Raw genomic sequence first — 21,241 nt, 5'->3', positions numbered from 1 at the left:
GCGTGGAAACTGAGAGAAAGACCTAGAGAGGCCAACTTAAAAGAGAGAGGAGTGCAGCCCCTACGCTCTCTGCCATGCACAGATACTATTGACTAAAAAGATGTGAATACCCTCTGAAGCGCAAAGCTTTTGAGCCACCTGAGAGTACGTACTTTGTAATCTGAAAACGGGGAAAATAAACACACAAATATGATTCATATTGTAAAAAAAAAACAAAAAACTTTTGCCTGCTCACAGCTACAGTATACACATCTCTTGCACAGGTATGCAAGTACACACACCATTGAGGAACAACACAAATACGGAGATAAAAAGCGTGGAAAGTCAAGAGAAAAAAAAATCCATGCAGAAGAAGCAACCCAGGAGATGTTTGGAGGATAACAGTGAAGTTCTGAGAAAGGAGAGGTGAGTTCAATTGAAAGTATATAGTAATATAAGGTGAGAGAAGAGCACAGTGAAGACTGAGGGAGCAAAAAGACCAGCGAGACAACTAATAGGAATTAATTCATCCACACATCCATGCATATAGAGAATAAAAAAAGACCAGGAATCATTGACACACGCGCGCAGAGCAAGCGAGAGAGAAAGTGACAGCTATGCTCCGAGCCTGACTGGCGCAAAATGTAGTTTCATTATAATCGCATAACTGTCACATCCTGGAGGGGAAAGATAGTGGGAGAATCTTATATGTGAGTCAGTTTCAAAAAGCTGAATGCTCTGTGGAACGAGTCAGTGGGGCACCGTTTTGGCACATTTACAAGTCCGCTATGCACACATATGCTCATTTAGTATCTGGACTGATTCCCATTAATAAATGAAACTTACATTTCTCACTACACATGACACAAAAGACACAATACCTACACATGCAGTGCTATAACTGCTGATAAACACCACCAAAAATGAAATTGGGAAATCATTGAAATACTTGAGATTTTTCACCCTAAAAGAAGGCCAGTGTATATTTCATCATAAATCATTGCAGTTGTGTACATAGCGTAACCAGTGAAATGACTGAATGGTTCACAGCATTATGGTTGAGTCAATTAGATCCAATTTGTAACATTAATAACAAAAGATGTGCTGTTAAATAATTCAAGCACTATGTAAAAATGGACTCCACACCTTACTCACTCACTGTTTGACCTGCAGTTATTCGTTGTCTCACTATCTCATTTGACTGTCAGCTGAATTCTCTGCTGTTTAAAAACCACAGAAAAATGAGTACTGTATAAATCGATGCCGTCACTGCTAATTATGGTAAAAAAGTTAGAGAATTTAATCTAATATACACATGCTCACAAGCTCACACACACTCTCCCGAGACTGCGCTTCAAAACGACAACTTAACCAACCTTCAAAGCATTCGTTTTTTGCACAGTCTACTTTTAAGGCAAAATGTTTGCAAACTCTCCATGTTTGTTCACACACCATTCCATCGTTCAAAAAATTACTTCTTTTTGGGCTTTTTGGTTATCTTCTTGGTATTTGTCACAGTGGACTGCTACACACACTTCCCTCCCGTGTCCCCATTCAAGGTCTCTTACCTGTGACAGTGATCAGCATGGGAGCCACCAGAGGCCTGTTATTATCCAGTTTACGGCTCAGTCGGATCTCTCCGCTGGTGTGATTGAGCAACAGCAGGTGAAGCTCGTTCCCCCTGTCAATCGTGTAGTAGAGCCGGTCCGACACGTCAGGATCGTTGGCGGGGACTCTCCCAATTATCCCGTTGGGGAAGCTGTTTGAACGGTTTGACACAAAGTTGTTGAAAATAATTTGGAAGTCCTGCAGACTGGGTTTGTTGTCATTCTGGTCCACCAATTTGATCCGTACAGTAGCCCGGCTCACTAGAGGTGCTGAGGTGGCCTGCACTACGATGACGTACTCGTTGCGAGCCTCATAGTCAAGATCAATAAGTGATGTCAGCTCCCCTGAGAAGATGTCCATCTGGAATATCTCTGGAATGTTGCCCTCCACGATTTGGTACATAATTTGGGCATTGGCGCCCTCGTCCGGGTCCGTGGCGGTGATCTGTGCCACCACCGAGCCCACGGCACTGTTTTCCCTCACCAGAACTTCAAAGTCATCAGCAGGGAAGACCGGAGCATTATCGTTGACATCAAGAACCGTCACTTGGATGTGGACAGGTGTTCGCTGAGGAGGTACGCCTCGGTCGACAGCATATGCTGTGAGCTCATAAAATGGCACACTCTCACGGTCCAACCGGCGAATGGTTCGCACAATGCCGGATGTCGGTTCAATGGTAAAGTCTCCATCGCCATCCTCGCCATTTTGGAAAGTGTACTGCACGCGGCCGTTGGCGTGTGCATCTCGATCGGTGGCTGAGATTTGGAGGACACTGGTGAAAGAAGGTGCGTCTTCACTGACAGTTCCCTGGTATCTGGGGCTGAGGAACTGAGGTGCGTTGTCATTCACATCATTGACATTCACCTCCACGTACGTGGTATCGGATTTCTGCGGTATGCCGTTGTCTTTGGCAGTTATGGCCAAAGTGTAGGTCATCTGGTCCTCATAATCAAGCTCCGTCTGCAACGTGATAGCCCCTGATGAGGGATCAATGCGAAACTGAGGGATATTGTCCTCCAGGAAGTATGTGATGCGGGCATTTTCACCGACATCGTCATCTGTTGCACTGATAACTACCACGGTGCTCCCAGCCGGCCGGTCCTCGTTCACGCTCACAGAGTAATGCGCGCTCTGGAATACAGGTCGGTGTGTGTTGGCGTCAGTGATGTTGATGTGCACCTGACAGGTGTCGTGGAGCGTGCGGTCTGAGGCAGTGACAGTTAAAACATAGCGCCGCTCTTGTTTGTAGTCCAGTGGGAGGGCCAAGGAGAGCAGCCCGGCACCCCCCGCGGTGCTGATGGCAAAGCGGTTCCGAGTGTTCCCGCCTGTGATCTGATAAGTCACCGCACTGTTGACGTCCCGATCCATAGCCGTGACTGTTACCACACTCGTTCCTACCACGGCGTCCTCATTCAGGCGGGCATAATATTCTTTTTGCAAAAACTCGGGGTGGTTATCATTAACATCCATAACTGTTATTGTAACACTTGCCGTGGCAGAAAGAGGTGGCATTCCGTAGTCCCTGGCCTCCACGCCAAAGAAATAGTGCTCGACAGATTCCCTGTCAAGAATGGATTTGACGGTGACCCAGCCCGTCGCAGAATTGATGACAAACGGTGTGTCGGAACCTGTGCCGGTCAATCTGTATTCCAGACGGGCATTGTCACCAGCATCGGTATCGATGGCTTGGATGTGGAGGATAGAACTTCCCACTGGTGAACTTTCAAGCACGGATGCTTGAAACGGTGTGGAGACAAAGATGGGCGGATTGTCATTGACGTCGGTTACCTGCACACTTACGATGCCAGTGTTGTTGGAAAGTGGCGGTCGGCCATTGTCTTGCGCACGGACACGGAGCGTGTACTCCCGCTCGGCCTCGTAATCCAGAGGCGCCACCACCTGGATTTCCCCTGTGACACTGTCGATGGAAAACTGCCCACGGCTGTTCCCGCTGATGATGTTATAGTGAACCGCAGCGTTACTGTCTTTATCCCGGTCTGTTGCACTCACACGGAGGATTTCCGAGTGAGGTCTCACGTCCTCCTTGACCGCCACAACGTAACGCTTCTCGCTAAATTGTGGCACATTGTCATTTTCGTCCAACACGGTGATGAAAACTTTAACTGTTGTTGAGCGCGCACCCGGTTCCTTGCCCTGGTCGCTCGCCTCCACCTGGAGCGTGTAGTGCTCGTTTGTTTCCCGGTCAACAACTCCACGGGTCATTATGAGCCCCGATCGTGGGGCTATCTCAAAAGCAGCTTTCCCAATCGTGGCGGAGTCGCCGACAAAGCGGTAACGAATATCGGCATTGGCCTGGGAGTCTAAATCTGTTGCTCTTAACTGAAGGATGGGGTACCCTTCCTCAACATTCTCCCTGATGGTCTCCCGGTACTCTGTCTGCTCAAAGATAGGAGCGTGATCATTGCGATCTGCAACTTTAATAGCTACCATTGTGGTGCCAGAGAGACGAGGGGAGCCATGATCGGTTCCAGTGATTCGGAAATAATGTTGATCCATGTGTTCTCGATCTAAAATCTGCGTGGAGGTGATCAGGCCAGTATCGGGGTGGATGTGGAAATAGTCAGACGACCGGCTGTTCATCAGCGGTGCCATGCTGTAGCTCACCCTGCCGGCATCCCCCGCATCAGGATCTGTGGCAATAATGACAATAACAGAGGTCCCAGGTGGCTGGTTTTCAGCTATTTCTACTTGGTAGTTATACAGGGAGAAATGAGGATGTCTGTTAGCTGCCCGTCGAGAGCGAGACCACGGCATCAAAACCTTGTCCGTCCTTTCTTCCCGTGAGGTTTTATCATCTCTCTCTATTATCAGCCTTTCCAGGCTCCTCTCTCCCCTTGAACTGTGCCACTCTTCAGCTTCTCCCTCTGGCTGCCTCTCATCCTTGTGGCTTTCATCAACCATGCTCTCTTTCTTGCATCTTTCCATATTTGACTGTATGATGGTGGCGGTGCTACTGAACCTATCCTGACCCTTCCCTCCCTCAACCTCTCTCTCCTCAGTTTGGCCTGGCTTTGTTGTCCCCTTTTCGCTCTGCCTCTCTCCCCATGGTCCTTTCCCTCCCATTAACTTGCCCTCCCCCACCTGTAATTTTCTTCCCCTAGCAGGGCCCTCCAGCCCGTCCCTCTCAGCCTCGCCCTCCCTCCTCGCTCCTCCCTCAACCCCCATCTGCCGCCTTTCTAATGGTCTGACGTCATCTAACAGCCTTTGCTCACTGGACATAATTATTTCTGATTCACCAAAACCGTGTATTGCCTTCCCCCCCTCCTCTTCTTCGTTGTTGTTATTACTGTTCATGTTGAATCCCCGCCACATAAACATTCCAACATTCAGGGGAGCTGTCCATAGTGCTGAATCCCACTTGTCCCTAGCAGAGAGAGGCAAAAAGGGAAATTCACTAGACCAAGCGGTTAGGTTGCTTTGTGAAGCCAAAAGGGGATGTTTTGCTGAGATGAAATCATGTTGCAAAAAAGGACTTAGCTTGGTTGAATGAACAGGAAAATTCTCATGCATAGAAAATGCTGACTCAGCTACCTCTGGAGTTACTTTAACTTTCTCATGAGAGATAAGGAGAAGTTCAGCGGGTTCAATCTCTGCATCACGAGGTGTGTGTAAGCTTTTATGCATTTTGGTACATATAAACCACTGACCTTGCATTTCTTTGATGCTGCCTAGTCTAAATTGGATGACTAGATTTTTCTGTGTTCTCCCTCCCCCGAGACCCATAAATTCAGCAAACAATCCACAACACGTCCCTAGTCTCTTCAAATAGCAAATGGAACTGTTGGTGACCTCCCTCCTCTCTACCCAGCCTTCATAGCTCCATCTCCCGGTAGTAGCCGCAGCTTTCCTATCAGCCCTACATTGTCGAGTCAGAGTCTCAAAAGCCAAATCATTAAGCGCATAATTAGATAAGTTAATGCATTTGTTGCCTTGGCTCACCCCTCCTCCTCTTCTACCCCTCCTTTCACCCTTTTCTTTGCACCTAAACATTGTTGGTGCACTACATCTGTCCTCTTGCTCCCCCTCCAACCGGTCTTTCCTCTCCCCCCTAATGCGTTCCGTGCAGCAGGCTCCCTCAGCCCCCACTCGGATGCTGCTTGGGTCGATAACGCTGTGCCTGCCCAAATGAGAACAATTACCAGCTGGCCTCTTAACCATGCCACCACCACCATCATCCTCATCATTATACGCCTTTTGGTACTGATAACTTGAATTCTGGAAAACATTGAATGCAGGGGCGTTTAGAATGTCCTCCAATTTTGTTGCTTGGCTCCAAAGTGAATTTCTGCTGAAACAAGAGTGTGATTGAAATGTAGACTTAGAAGCCTCTGTCCACGTTGAATTGTATCCATAAAGAGAAAGGATGCGACAAGGCACAGGGTCGGATGATGGTTTGTGAAACGTGGCGGGGGCTCCGAGTCTTCTCACCTCACGAGCCCTCTCGCGCACCTCTCCGCCACTCCTTCCTCCACTTCCGGGTGCGTCGCGCAGGCCAAATGCTCGCACAAAGGCTGCGCCACGTTCTGTTAGGTGTGGCCGTGGCAGCGCGCACGTTCCGGTAGTCCTTTGCACCGTCCGTTTTTTACCACTCTGAACCGGCGAAAAGCTGAAAGCGGCCGAGGTGGATGGCGGAACAACGCCCTTCTCCCACCCCCCAGAGCGTCTCCTGTGTGTGACACCGGGGAGGAGATGAGGAGGAGGTAGTATCGGTGGCTCGTCTCCGCACCTCCAAAAGGTCCCGACTCCTTCCCGTGCCTCCTTTCGTGGTCCCAGCATCCCTCCCGCTGCTGGTCGTTCTCCTCCCTCCGGCTCTGTCCGGCTGGCTCCCGGCGCTTCCCATTCTCGCTCATACCGCTCGCTCGTTTTACCGGCATCCCGATGGCGGGGGCCCGGGGTGCCCAGGTCGGAAGACCCCGCAGCATTCCCCGTCCGCGGGGTGATGGCGAACAAAGAGCCGAGGAAGAGGAGAAGCAGGTGAAGACCCAGAGGCGAGAGCGGGGTGAAGCCCGGTAGCCGTGTAGCCATTTAGTCTCTTCCTTTCTCGGTCTCTCCCCTCCTATATCCTCCTCCACCAATCTCTCCAAAGAGACCGTCTTTCCTTCTTGCCCGATCACTTTTCTCCCCTCCACTCCACTTCCAGGAGCGCCGGCACCGCCCGAACCCTTTCCCCAGGCTCCCCCGTCTCTTCGTCAGCCTGGAGAGTTGGCATCTAAACGCTGTGATGCGTGATGCTGGGGCTGCGTGCGTCAGGAGCTGCGCGGCGGCAGCAGCAGCAGCATCTCTCCGCACCTTCACTAACATCCAACATGGCTCACACGATCACTGGTTGCCTCTCTCACTCGCACACCCATACACGCGCATTCACGCACACGCACCCCTGGCGACGGCACAAGCCTCCAGCATCTGCACACACACAATCAAACTCTCCTCCTCCATCCCCTTTCTCCCCTCCCCTTTACGGCCAGCGTCTTTACCTAGAAGTGGTACATATATAGCCCACCAAAACCGAGGGGACGTGGAGTTATCACCACTTGAACTCGATGCAAAACCTGCACGTTTCTTGAGAAATCTAAAATTTCAATGTAAAAAAATAGATGGACATTTAGATGCTCTGAAAGTTTGTAAACTGTGATTTGATTAATTGAAACGTTATTATTATTATTATTATTATTACGATTTCATGTTTTATTTGCGTATTTTGCAGGATTCCTTCACTTTTGTAACGTAGCTATTATCGAGCTTGATTAAAAAAAAAAGTCTATTTTGCGTTGCTTTAACTCTCATATATTTTTTTTCTGTAATGTTCACAATGTTCTGCTGCCTATAAGATATTTAGAATTTAAATTACCATCAAAGCTAACAAACAGACTCGCGCCCAATAAAAGCTTATGCGACGTGTCCTTGTGTGTGTTAGCGGGTTTGTGTTTGCGCACGCGTATGTGCACGCAAGTGTGTGTGCGTGTTCGTGCATTTATTAAATATGAATGTCCATATGCTTGTCCACGGTATCATATCATTATAAAAGGAAATCCACAGTAAATTCCAGTAGGGTGACGTAACCCTGCCAGGCAGCTCACAAGTGACGTCATTGTCTGTATTGGCCATGATGAGTAAGATTTGCTTCAGTAAATATTTTAAGACTGTCAACCATAAATAAAAATGTCAACATGCATCCATCCAATATCTGAACCGCTTATTCTCGCGAGGGTCGCAGGCAATTGTCAACATATTCAAATTAGTTTACAAACAAATAATAGTGATAGATTAAGTATAATTGGTCTGAAAAAACTGATGCATATCATTTATCACGGTTGTAAAGTTAGCGCTTGCACACAACATATCAATTTAACACCAATTTGCACATGGCTAAAAGATCTTGACTGTGTTGGAGAATGGAATGAAATCACATCATGGAAATTACCCAGACTGCCTATTTTCTACAGGAAATCGTTTACCATCCCACCCACATTCATTATCAGTTTATGTTTATCCTTCCGGTTGTGTGGGAAGGTTTTCGGGTTTTTTTGGGGTTTTTTCTCCTAATGGGATATTGGTGGGACTACATTTCTCGCGTTGCGTGCAAGATGGAAGATGAAAACACAAGGCTGCCCACCCGCTAGGAAGCTGAACAGCAGTGAAACATGTGGGAGCATGAAATCGTGTTTGTGTGCGCGTGCATGCATGCATGCGTGTGTATGTGCCTGAGTGTTTGCACGCGTGTGGTCACCTAGGATGAAGTGCGTCACGTGGCACCATGCAATCTCATGATATTTTCAAAAAAAGAAAGTCCAGTTTTCCAGCAAATATAAGCAGCTACCTGAGGGGAACATATCTTAAGAAACAACATGATATTGATCGACAAAAATGAATAACAAAAAATGTAAATAAAACCCATATCTTTTTATTTTCTATACCACTTATCCTGTCCAGGGTTGAAAGGCAAAAAGAAGACTACAGACTGGTCTGGCCCACAATCAATCACAGTCTGATCACACCAACACTGTGTGGAAAAAGAATTAATGCTGAACTATGACCCTGTCAATCAAAAGTGAGCAATATCATCTGCAATATATTGAGGCACAAGATAAAACTAAACATTAAGGACACGTTGCATCCATTTGGACCACTGCCATTTTATGTCCTCTCTCTACCAGCGCTAATAGAAACTTGGAGCTTAACCACAATTACACGGTATTCCCAAAAGCACACATTCCATTTCTCAAGACGATTTAAATGCACAAAAGATAATGTTCTCCTCTATCGGCCTCAGGAATGCCTGCAGTCTGTCCCGCAGCCTTTTGCTTTGCCAACAGGATTTGTTATTTTTTTCCCAATGTGGATGCAAGCCCATCGCACGCTTTGGTCACACAGTGTGATTACAGCAGAATGTAGGTTACTTGGCACTGGCTGGTGCCCTTAATAGGATTTGGAAGGGGCGCGTGTCAGGGGAGCACGTCGGAGGATGTCTAGTCAAGTTGTGTGACGAGGCAGCGTGTACTTTAAAACGCAGTGTGACAGTGTTGTTCTCTTTACAGACACACACACACACACACACACTTTTCAGCAGCGAGATCTGGAATCAATGTCGGCTGACTTTGGGTGATGGACTGGTCACCACAGGGCAAAATGTGGACAACAACCATCCCTACCCATGCAAGCGCGGGCAGAACAAGCAAACTCCACAGAGAAGACAGAGCCAAGAGCGAAAGGCCAAACCTCCAAAGTGTAGTGCAGACGTGCTAACCACTAAATCCCTGAAATTTACACGAAGAAAAAAAAAAACCAGGCGTACGCACTCGGTTTTAGTGAATGCAATAAATTAGTCATTAAAGTTCCCCTTTATTGGCGTCCTCATTAACTGTCAGACAAGCTCAGTGAGACTTATGCAAAGAGTTCAGTATAATTTCTGTGTCAACAGAACTCATTTGAAAATTAAAAAAAACGATGAAAAGACTTGCTCCATAGAGGAATAAAACCTGTATGCACTGTGACGTTCTAATTTCAAAATGAATTTCCATCGAAATGGAAACTACTCGATTCATTACGGAAGGGTTGAACTGCCAATGTTGAGAACAATTTTGACTGGACTGTCGCTCGAGTGTAATTCTCAAAACAATTTGGTAAAACTGTTGTAAAATTTTGATAGTCGTTATATTGATAGTCAATTGAACGAAGCAGCAATGTTGTTCTAACGTATTGATGAAGTGGCTTGCATATATTGGTGAAACGTAGGTTAATAGCTAAAAGATTTTCAGTTTCCTCCCATAATGCCACAGGGTGTACTTGCACATGCACAATTGTGCACTGCAGCCACTATACACACACATACATGTGTTTGTGTGTGTATAAAATTCTAATATCATTAATTTGTTTTGGATAACCAACTGTAAGTGAAATTTGAACTAAGGATTTTGCTTTTCTTTTAAAAAAAACAAATTTGAGTTGTCTCACAGGTGTTTCCTTCATATATGTAAGTTTTAACTAGCAGGAATAAAATTCATTACATTTTTGAAACACGAGAAAACCGTTAGGCCCTAAAAATACGGATTTTGGACCTTCTTTTTCCCTATTGGACAGTGAAGTCATCCAAAATATTTCATGAGAAAACAGGCTCACAAACACAAAAGTATTTATGACATATAGTAAATGTTTCATGTCTTCCTTCATTTCTGCTGTGAGAACCTGATCAGGTTAACAAGTGGGAGACTCTAATAGGAGGTGCTGAGTGACAGCACTGAGACTATGTCGTGCCACTTAGAGTTATTTATAATGGATCAGAGACACTCCCCGGACTACAAACACTAAACGAAAGTGACTGACTGACAGTCATGAGAAGACCCTGTGGGGCTTTGACATCAGACAGGGACTCCACAATTGTAGGAGAAGAGAAGGAGGCGGAGAAAAAAGTCAGAAAATCAGACAAAAATATACTTAAAAATGCATGCTAAGCATTCACGTTGGGCTGTTTGTAAAGACTTTTGTCATATTTTTTCCTGTGATGTTTTCTAATTCTACTTTTTAATTTGAGCAATCTCATTCTAAAAGTTTTTCATAAAATCTGAATTATGGACTGCAATTATTTTTTTTTAATTTAACATGGAGGTCATAATCAGACTTGAGTGGGTCTAATCGAAGTTGCGGTGCGCCTGGATCCCGTCTGCTGCTGATCCGCTCAGCTGCAGTCTGCAATCCATTTATCAGTGCGCTTTTGAAAAGGAGAGATTACTAAGCAGGAAAATTTTCATCGTTTAATGACTGATCATCTGTTAAGTAGCATCGTGGAAAGGGAACATGCTGGAGCTACAAAAGAAACTTCACTCTACAAATACTTGCAAAATCTTAGTTCCTTGCCTTGCTTCAAGGTGGGTATCAGTGCAATAGATAGAATAGTGGTCATGGACCACTTGGTCTGTGCTCCATACCATTTCAAGGGTATTAAGGGCTGCACAGGAGTTTTCTCTATCGGTCCACATTTGCTCTGAGGACTCTTAAAAGCCATTCATTCGGGACCCTCCTGGTATTCTATGAGATTTTCTGCCAGAATATGGATTTCAGAGATCAAAGCTCCAGGCCATTTGGTCCATGTACAATCAGCGTAGGAGTTTGGTTCGCATTGTCTGCTGCAGATTGAATTTGCTCTCAGTGGAAGTGGACTCTGCTAAGCCTGCACTCAGTCATTAGGTCTATTCATTAATTTACTGGGCCTAATATTTAAGAGAATGTTCAATTCAGATGCAATCCTGATGGCTTCTCTGAGCTGTGTTTCTTAAAGTGCGGTTGAGGATTAAAGGAAAGGTGTTTCAACCTGATTTAGAGAGACTAATCCAAGTGTTCAGTGGCAAAAGGATGAATTTGTAAAGTGTAGTTCTGCCTCACATGGAGGAGTTCATTTCAAGATTTATATGTGAGGGGAGGACGGATCGACAATGTCCCAGAACTTGTGGTGCTTTGGGCGTAATTAGATAGCCCCACTCAAAAGCAGTTGCACCTCAACAGTTGAGGGAATCGAACGCAAGAGCCTCCAATCACAGGCCGACTTCATTCTTAGTCACTGTGGCTAAAGGGGATGCTGATTGATTCAAGAAAAGACAAGAGAATAAAGGACAGCAGTGGATGCTTTTTTTAGACAGATATGCACGTGTGTGTGTGTATGTGTCCATCTACTCATCTGGACTTGTACACTAAGATCGATAACCGTCTGACTGCTTAAAAAGGAAGTCTCCTTGTTGTCTTGAGCCTTGTAGGCATGGGCCTATGTGCGTTCTGTCGGTGTTGGTTTCTATGGTAACAGAGCGATCATGTGTGCGCGTGTGTGTGTGTAGCGGTGCACAGAGACTGGCAGATTATGGCCACCTCTGTGTGTGTGTGTGTGTGTGTGTGTCTGTGTGCGTGCATGCATGCAAGAACGTGTATTAAAGTACAAAGGTGGTGAGGAAGCTGATAGCGCAACATACGCATGCACGCATGCACACAAACACACTCTCTATAATGTTTCCAATCTTCATAGCGTGCATGCATATAGTAGCCCCCTCTAATTGCCCCTCTGTTGCTCCATCCCACAGGGTGGTGGGTGGGGTTTTGGGGGAGGGCCTGAGTGATTGCGGGGTGGGGGGGTGAAGGGACATGCTGCCACAGGCTGTCTGTAACCCTGATACCCCCTCCTGACACCCACCCTGAAAAGCCTGGGGAGATGCTGAGCGGCAGGCCAGCAGGTGGTCACTGGCTTGCTGCTCATCTGTCCGCTTTCTAAGTGATGCATATTCAAACACAGTGCATGTATGTGTGTGTGCATGTGCGTGTGTGTGTGCGCATCAGACACCCCTCCCTTTCCATTCGCAGGAGCAGTCAAAGACAGAAGAAGCACTTGCTCGGAAAAGCCCCTTGCAAGCACCCCTCCCAACGTCGACCCCACTCTCCATGCAGCCACTCAGTGTGAGGGCGACATATGGTGTCAGCAGCAGGACGGCGCGTGCCTTGATGTTCAAAATTGGAAGCGCATGAATAAAAAGGCTTTGATTGACCTCGAAAGAATGACGGAGAGGAAAGAAGTGAAGTCAAAGTCTAGATGATTGTATAACCTATGACCCTGTATAACCCAGCACATTTGACCGACAGATTCGTTTCAGTCCGTATGTCGCTTTGTCTGGATCTTCTCTCCTTACAATAATCCATTTAGATTAGTTCCTTTTAGGTTATTGCCATTTGCATTAATGTGATAGAATCAAGTACTTTATTTTTTTAATGTTGTCACTGTGGACTTTCTAAACGGAACACAATTCTTCCCAGGAAGGACGTCACCCTGGCTTGTATTTCTAAAATTTCCAAACAGTTTAATTCCATTTGAGATAGGGAATAGAATTAATCTGTTCCAAGGTTGTATTGCAAAGCACGCGCGCACGCGCACATGCACACGCGCACACACACGCGCACGCACACACGCACGCACGCACGCACACACACAGAAAGTGAGCTCTCATGAGCAATATTTGCTTTCTTTTGCTTTCTGCTAATTTTTTGTCTGCTGATCTTTTTCAGGAAAACCTTCTAAAAATCAATGTCAAGGGAGCATTGCGCCTAAACTGTTTTTTCATGCCTGTAAATTGTGTCTTCATCATCTGCGCTTTATTTTAACAGTCTACTCTCTTTGTTCGCCATCTCTCTCCCTCCTGCCCGCCCTCTCCCTCCTTCTCACTCATTATTACTGGCGCCCAATTGGCTCACATTGTAACAGCTTCGCCCGAAATGATGTCATTAATTATTTGGGAGATTTGAGATTATGTGATTAAACTTGCCCTGTAGAACATGTCACTGTGTAGTTCCGTGCTCTTCCTTGTGGCCACTTGATTAGATTTAGATTGGAGAGCATGCCTGCAAACAGAATTAAATGGGATGATGTTTTACCAATATTCTTCCTGATGCAAAAGGGAAAGCAGTTTGCTTTGTTTCTTTGTTAGTTAACACCCCGGTTAGCTTGTCATCTTTGCTAGGTACTTTATTATCTTCCTTAACGTTTCGCTAAAAAGGTATAAATATTAAATGGGGAGATTGCAATTACAAAAAACACTTTTGGGTGTACTTATTGAGTCAGATATAAATACATTTCTCTGACTGATGACTTCCAATTAAATTTGTGAAAGTATGTGTAAGAAACACTTTGATGCAGGGGCAATTGTGCAACATGCAAACTCCTCTCAGAAAAGCCCCAGCAGAGAGAGATTCAAAACTGAATTTTTTTTTTAAGACAGATTTACTAACCACATGCCCCACCAGGCCACCCACACCCGTGCTGACTTAATCAAATTTACACATCCGCTTGTTTCAAAAGTCCACCAGCATCCTGGAACAAATTTAGGTTGGACTTTCTACGCTCTGCTGGTGCAACTCCACAAAGAAATTGGCTAATACAGCTTTCTGTCATATATTACGCAGAAGTAGTAGAGTAAACATGGCAGCGCCGGCAGACTGTCACCTAGCACAGACATACAAAGTCAACCCACCCAGTATTGACTTGTTTAAATGAGAGGAAGGGAGGGGAAGAGGACAGAGCGCTTTATAGGCCAGATGTGTGTCGTCTTTTACTCAGCCGCTGACCTAAATCGCAGAATAAAAAGAGCGAGAGGTTGAAAAAGCCTGAGTGTGAAAGGGGGATGATGGGGTGAACAGATCAACTCTGGGGTAAGAATAAGAGCAACACGGAAGGGAGGGAGGGGGCAAGTTAGAAACAAGTCTGAGAGAAGCACAACAAATGTTGGCTGGCTTCGGGCTACAAGGGCTGGACATTAGTGCAGCAGAAATTATGCAGCTATCAAGATATAAATATCTGAGCTTGTTAGCCTCTTTTACATTTTCACTGAAACTTCAACCACACATACATTATTGTCCTATTTCAAAGTTTGTGTGGGAATTTCACAGTAGCTATAGTCAAATCATGGTATTCTTGCATTATTGGATTATAGATTATTTCACATTATGTCAATTATCCAAGTGAAGTTATTGAAAGCCAAACTACTCACAATATACTGTATATTGCCTTAAAATTTCCAGAATAGAATTTTGAGCTGTGTCAATCAGACTCAATGTAGCATGTGCTTTTCTGCAATGTAGCCAAGAGTGATTCAACAGCACCTCTGCTGCTTGCAGCCAAGTAGTGCCTTAAATGATTTTGGTGAATTTAAAAAAAAAAACGTTCAAGCTAAAACCGTGGTAATGACATTCATAACGGGACCCAGTCGAGATGTCTCCCTTGATTTGGACCCGAGTCAAACTGCATTCATGTTCAAAAAGAACATCTTTATTTGAAGGGAGCCTCGGCTGTCACACAGTCTGTCTGGTTGGCACTGCACAAGTCTGAATTCACACACTCGCAGACACAAGATTAATAGTAAGGCCAGCAGGAGGGAAATGGTCTCATTACTACAGTTCAATATTTCATTTAACTTTATAGTACTGTACATATACACAGTATAGACAGACCACCAGACAGATCATTGTGTGCGAGGACAGAACAGAAGTATCCATGTGATTTTTCATGGTATTGCTAACATCGTCACAGTACGGCCCTACGACCTTCAGCTTTTTTCTTGGGAACGCAACACGTGATTAATGCAAACTTCAGCCTATTAAACCTTTTAAGGCACTCGTTTAAAGTACCGTACAGTTCAAGGCGAGCACTGGCTTGACAGTGTAATTGGAGTTAATCCCCACGGTCGCTCTGCAGCGTACGAGAAATCTGAATGTAATCGCTAAAATAGTGAACACGGCCTTGAGACGTGCTTTAAGCGCTCAACATTAGGAATGCTGCCATCTTTCATTCCTTATGGAGCATTTACATTTCTGCATTTACAATCCAGCCCGACGCCACTTATCATAAGTGCAGTCAGCGGAATTGGTGTGCGTCCAAAAAATAGATTCATGTTATCGTAAAAAGCCTTTCAAGGACGTGATTATAAAGCTCAAACACAGTGAGAAGAGGAAGCCTCAATTATAACCATACCACCACCTTTCAACAACTAAAGATGTGCTATTTACCGCAACCATTTAGATATGTCAGGTAAATTGGTGTACCACTTTAAACGTACACCAGTGTTATTTAGTGTCCAGCATCGTCGCCACTAGAGATTCAGACTTGTGTTCTGAGCTGTAGTATGTGGCAGTAACGTCCATCATCGTCAGTGAATCAGTTTCAGTAAAGGCACGAGTTCCACAATGTATTTAGGAAATTGGTTGAATAATTTCATACTTGAAGCCGGTGTCTAGTGGAGGTGGAAGGAGACACGCACAAGTGCTATGGCAAAGTTTGCAGTTCTTGCTGCACTCTATGGATATAGAGTTGCCTGTTGCCTTTGAAAACGCGAAAGCTCATGGTAATTCAACAATGCGAGAAGACGAGGAAACAGAGTTAAGATGTCGAATAACCCTGAAATTGTGGCCACTCCAATCTCAATTCCGCCAACAGTATAAGAACACCCCCCTACCCGGTTGAGAACACAGATGGGAATTGTGTTGCTCATGAAATTTCTCACGAGTGCCTCAAAAGACTTCCGAGTCACATCCAACATGTTAATGCGCCTTCAAAGTCACCATCCTGAAATTAATTTAAGTGCACAGAAGAGGTGAGACCTCGTCTAGACTTGTTTAGTGTTTCATTATAGCCCCAATTCACACACACAATTTAGAGTTTTTAATGAACCAAGAGCATGTTTTTCAGATGTATAAGGAAGCCAGAGTATCAAAAAAATAAACCTCAAGTAAGCAAGATGTCCAGCTTTCAAAGACATCTCCAAAAGTCCGTACTCTGTATTTAGCCCCATTGCTGAAATATCTCCTATATTACATCTTTAAATAACTGTCATGACAGCCATGGCGACTTCACCAAACTCCACAAACCCAACAGACCTTCCTCACAAGCACAGTAAACTAAGCAGGTTGTCAAGCGGCATGGTGGTACAAGATGGTGTATAATTGGGTATCTAATTTGGCCTAGGCACATTGGCTATTGTGTGTGTGTGTGTATGTTGTCCGTCGGTGTTATGTGTTGTAATACAAAATTGGCTATAATGGTGCGCTGAAGAATTTGCTAGACTGTAGTCTGTCTGGTTTGCACCGCAAAACGGAAAAAAAAAAAAAAGGTGGGGGGGATTAGTTGTTTACAGAAACTGGTCTACACTGGTTTAGGATCTAGCCCTAATAAAAAAAAAATAAAGACAGAGAGCATTCTGTCTGACATTGGATGAAGCAAAATTATGAAATAAAGACATTTCAATCCTAAAGTCAGGAGAACTAGTTGATTGGCTGTGTCAAGACTATACAAGTATTTGCACAGGAAAATAAGAGAGATTAAGTTACACAAAGTTGAGACAACAAGAATTTTGATTAATATTGGCAGTTGTTTTGTTGATCCTTTTTTCTTTTTGGGGAAGTGAGTGGGTTATCAGAATCTTTGAGAGAGGAAAAACAGGAAACAGCTGTCTCGAAAAAGGGAACTGTCGACAGCCTTGAGTGAGACATCTGAGGCCAGCTGACTTAAAGGAAGCTGAACATTTTTGATGTTTTTTTTTGTTTCCTCTTCAAAATTTCAATAATTTTTGCTGTAAACAATCAGGAGATTATTGGAAAGTGACTGAAGAAGATTTGCCAACAAAAAAAGTTGTGGAGGCAGTCCAATTGCCACGAAAAGAAAGCTATATGCATGTGTCTAGCGCACACACATTGGGGCTTCATCCCTAAGAGGAGTTACCAACGTCGAGGAAGAACGCCCGGCGACGCACAGGCAGGAGAAGTTGCTCCTACAGTGCTGGAAAGACTGTTGTTGGAGGTTGTGAACAGACGCGCAGGAAGCGTGAGAAATGGGACAAGACCCCTTGCGGAAAGTGGTCCCGGATGTGTCCGTGAAGCAAGTGGTGTCGGCCGTACAGTTAGCGCTAGGCCACAGGAGCCCCTTGCCTACACGGAAGTAGTTGGAGAAGCTGGAGCTCTGGATTTCCGAAAATGCAATTCGTGCTGCCTTGTGTGAACTGTGTAACAGGTACAGCACAGGTTGCAGACGGATTGACTTTCAAGCACTGTGCCATGGGGGCCAGTATGTCGCTGGACCCATGGGAGTCGATGGCACAAGAGGTGTGCTTGTGGACTCTTTGTCAAGACATGAAGGGCTGGAAGCTGTGAGAAGAGCCGACGGTAACAGTAATCGTGAGCGTGATCAAGACGCTAGAAGAAAAGAATCCAGAATGCCAGCTGATCCGATCCGAGCGAGGAAGTAACCAAAAGAACCAGATCACAGCTGAAAACTTAGCTGTCCCCGCCTTGGTGTGTTTGGCTGCATGCAAAGGTGCGTTATCATACGAAGAACACCGATCGGCAAAGTGGCCAGTCGGGCCCTGGACCTGCTGAGAAGAGCCACACGAGGCTGTGTCCCTAGGCGACGTGACTCTTTTTATTGGAACAGGGACGACAAAACACCGTGTGAGCATCAATGAGCATCTGTGAGCATCACTGTCAAGTGGAAGGAGTCTAAAGTGAAGACCCAGGCCTCCAGGAGGAAGACGACGGCGGTGCTTCGGAGGCAAGACACATGGACTGACTTTTTGACGACTCCCGGAGCCTCTGCGGCCCCGGGTCTCCAGATGTTTTACAAGACAAATAGGGAACTAGTGAGTGACTATGCTTATTGTCCCAGCTATGTTGAGTTGATGGGGTAACTCCCCAGCAACAGTAATGTAGAATGGTGCGAATTTAGAGAGGTAAATTTAGTAGTTTTAACGCACCGGCCAACTTTGCTAATCTAACATTATATTTGATTTGCAAATGTAAGTAGAGGATAAATTTGTTCGAAGAAATTTATCTTCTAGGAGGGGGAGGGTCAAGCACAATGGTACAGCAATGCCTAGTGTGTCCCGTTACCCAAGACCAAATGAAGCAGTTATTGAGAGAAGAAAGCAAAAAACAAAAAGTACCGGAGGAATTTGCATCCCCGGCCCCAACTTCCTCCTTTTTAAATTGTAAATGTCTCCTTAATAGGGCTCCAAAAAGCCTGTCTAGGAAGGCGTTAGAGTGTTCAAAAAGTATTTGATAGATTAAGGCTTGATTCTATAATGTTGAAAGAGTTAGTAATGACAACTTCCTCCTTTTTAAATTGTAAACGTCTCCTTAACAGGGCTCCAAAAAGCCTGTCTAGGAAGGCATTAGTCAGAGAGAGTCAAAGTGTAATGTTGAAAGGTTTTGTAATAGCAACTTCCATTTTATTTTTGTGTTTTTATTTTGGAAGCAAATGTGAGCGATAAACACCTGCCGGCCAGTCCCTCTGCCATGCGGAGGGATTGACCGTTCTATGTTCTAAAATTGTGCGTCTATGTGTTTCCAACAAGTACAGGTTTTGGATGCACCCAGGTGCATTCGTAGTTAATTGAATCTGTTGAAATTCGCCTGGATGGTCGGAAGTGCGGTTGTGGGGAGCTGTGGCTTTCCCACATCCCCGCCGTCCTTAAATGGCTTGCCCCTGATGTCAAGCAAGGAGATCAGACTGAGTGGAGCGCCTTAAATAGGGTGGCTACTCTGACCTGATGATCAACGCAACTCAAGACGTCCCATGGCCCACCTAGATATTCCTATGACCTAGTGCTGGGATTCTGACCTTTCACCTAGATATTCTTATGACCTGGTGCAGGGATTCTGACCTTTCACCTACATATTCCGACGAGGTAATGCCAGAAGCCTATAAATATGTTGTCCTGACACAGAGCGAGGCAGTTCTTCCTCGTCAGGGCGATGGCCGTGACGCTGCCCGGAGTAAAGAACGCCGTTTAGACGAAGATGGATTTTTCATTCTTTTTGAGATTGAACCAAAATCTACTAAAATGAATTTCCAGAGTCTTCGAATTGAACTTCGTCAAATTTTAAGCTTCGAATTGGACTTTGTCAAATTTTAAGCTTCGAGGAAGGCAGAGGAGAGCTCAGCTAGGGCGAGTGCGCTCCAGTAAATCAACAAATCCCTTTGGTCTTACCAAAGACAGATAAATTTATCCGAGTGATAACAAATGCTTCAAATAAAAAATGGGGAAGGAGCCGCTGGTAAAAAGGGCGCGGTCATCTTGATTCCGGGCTTCAAGTGGTTACTCTGCACCGGTTTCAGAGTGACTTTAAAGGGATTGGCGACTAACAAGAATAAATTAATTCTGTCCGAATTGATATCTTAGAGGCGGTTAGACGTGGACGAATCTTTCCCCGCCCCGACCTGGAAACTCTCGTCTCCCTATGAGGGTTGCGTTACAGCAGCGGGGTCGAAGGGTCGAAGGGGAGTTTAACCCTTTAAACGGAGGGTCGGGTCACTTACGGTGCGGATTTGACAAGGTTGAACACAAGTGACTTGCTTACTCCCCAAGCAAAACAAAAGAAATGTCATTTTGTAGGAAAGACATGCGACAGTGCACACAGGTCTGCTGAGGAGAAATGCTGTGGTAGAGAGACACAGCAGGGAAACAAATGGTGATCGAGACAAAAAAAAAGTGAGCCAGCTACTAAATAAAGTACGGTCGAATCTACAGTTTACACAATTTCAAAAAGAGGACAAACTCTAGAATGGTAGTAAAGCAGTGGTTATTTAAAAACAATCTGAATAGAGTTGCTCCACTAAACACTCAAATTTTAGGCACAAACAATTGATTTCTTTTATAAAAACAAAACACACAAGACATTCTTCAATTCTACAAGTCAAATTTCATGTCTAAAAAAAGTGAAATACACATGACTGAGTTTTATTGTCCTCATGATGTCCTTAAAAAAATAAAATAACTGCTGGCTATCCTCCCAAGGACAGAAGAGAATAGCATCTCAGTCTGAAAAAAGCTTTCTGGCCTTGAACACATCACAGCAGTCCATAGCAATTAAGACAACACAGACTATTAATCGAAATGATTTAATTTAATTCAATTCTCAATTTATTCCATTAATGGAGAACACAGGCTTTGCTTCAGCTGCCCAAACTCCCCCACTTCACGTGATCCTCGGCCCCCTGCCCTCACTTTCTTTTGTCCTTGCCCCTTACATCCTGTTAATTACGGCTGGCTCTTGCACTGAAATTAACTAAATCACATCCGTGGTGAATCATCGGCATTAGCTTGGCGTTTGCTGCTGTCCTGATCATTATCACAAGCAGTGATCATCATTTACAACCCGAATTTGAATATTTGTCCCAGAAATGGTACTCATTTATTCCCAATAACCTGTTCTCTTCATTTCATCACATTTTCCTGGCAACACCGCTTGCTTGCAGTGTGTGTTTATTTTATTTCATTCATTTTTTTTGTTTTTGTCCAGTTAGATTCCAAACGTTAGAGGGCCGAAAGATCAAGAGACATGACAATTGTACATCAATATTTCCAAACTCAACATTGTTGATTTGCTTTGCACTTTTACCTTCTCCTTTCTCCTTAAATCTATCTTGACATACTTCCTCATCTTTTTCTCTCTTTTTCTCCAACAAAACTACACCCACCCATCTCTCCACCCCACGTTGCTTCTATTCTCAGGGGTATCCCTGACCTCATTCATTCATCTCTCCTCATGACACTAGATCGCCTATTACTCCACATGCTCCTCTCTCGCTCATGTCTGTTCCCCCCCTCCCATTCATACCACT

General features: G+C 44.9%; 1 protein-coding gene across 2 annotated transcripts in view; it reads right to left on the bottom strand.

Annotated features, from left to right (window-relative positions):
* celsr3 (cadherin, EGF LAG seven-pass G-type receptor 3) overlaps nt 1-21,211 on the bottom strand; it is a 68,638-nt gene extending 47,427 nt beyond the window's left edge. For both annotated transcript variants that reach the window (XM_088364352.1, XM_088364357.1), the window contains exon 1: nt 1,548-21,211. In XM_088364352.1, the coding sequence (XP_088220478.1) occupies nt 1,548-6,633 (5,086 nt within the window). In that variant the 5' untranslated portion in view covers nt 6,634-21,211. The remainder of the gene's footprint in view (nt 1-1,547) is intronic.
* Nucleotides 21,212-21,241: the final 30 nt, after the last annotated feature.

This window comes from Syngnathus floridae, chromosome 2 (assembly GCF_059516105.1).
Source record: "Syngnathus floridae isolate MCC-2025c chromosome 2, RoL_Sflo_1.0, whole genome shotgun sequence".
In the NCBI taxonomy this organism is placed as follows: Eukaryota; Metazoa; Chordata; class Actinopteri; order Syngnathiformes; family Syngnathidae; genus Syngnathus; species Syngnathus floridae.
This window is presented reverse-complemented; position numbering and strand designations above follow the sequence as displayed.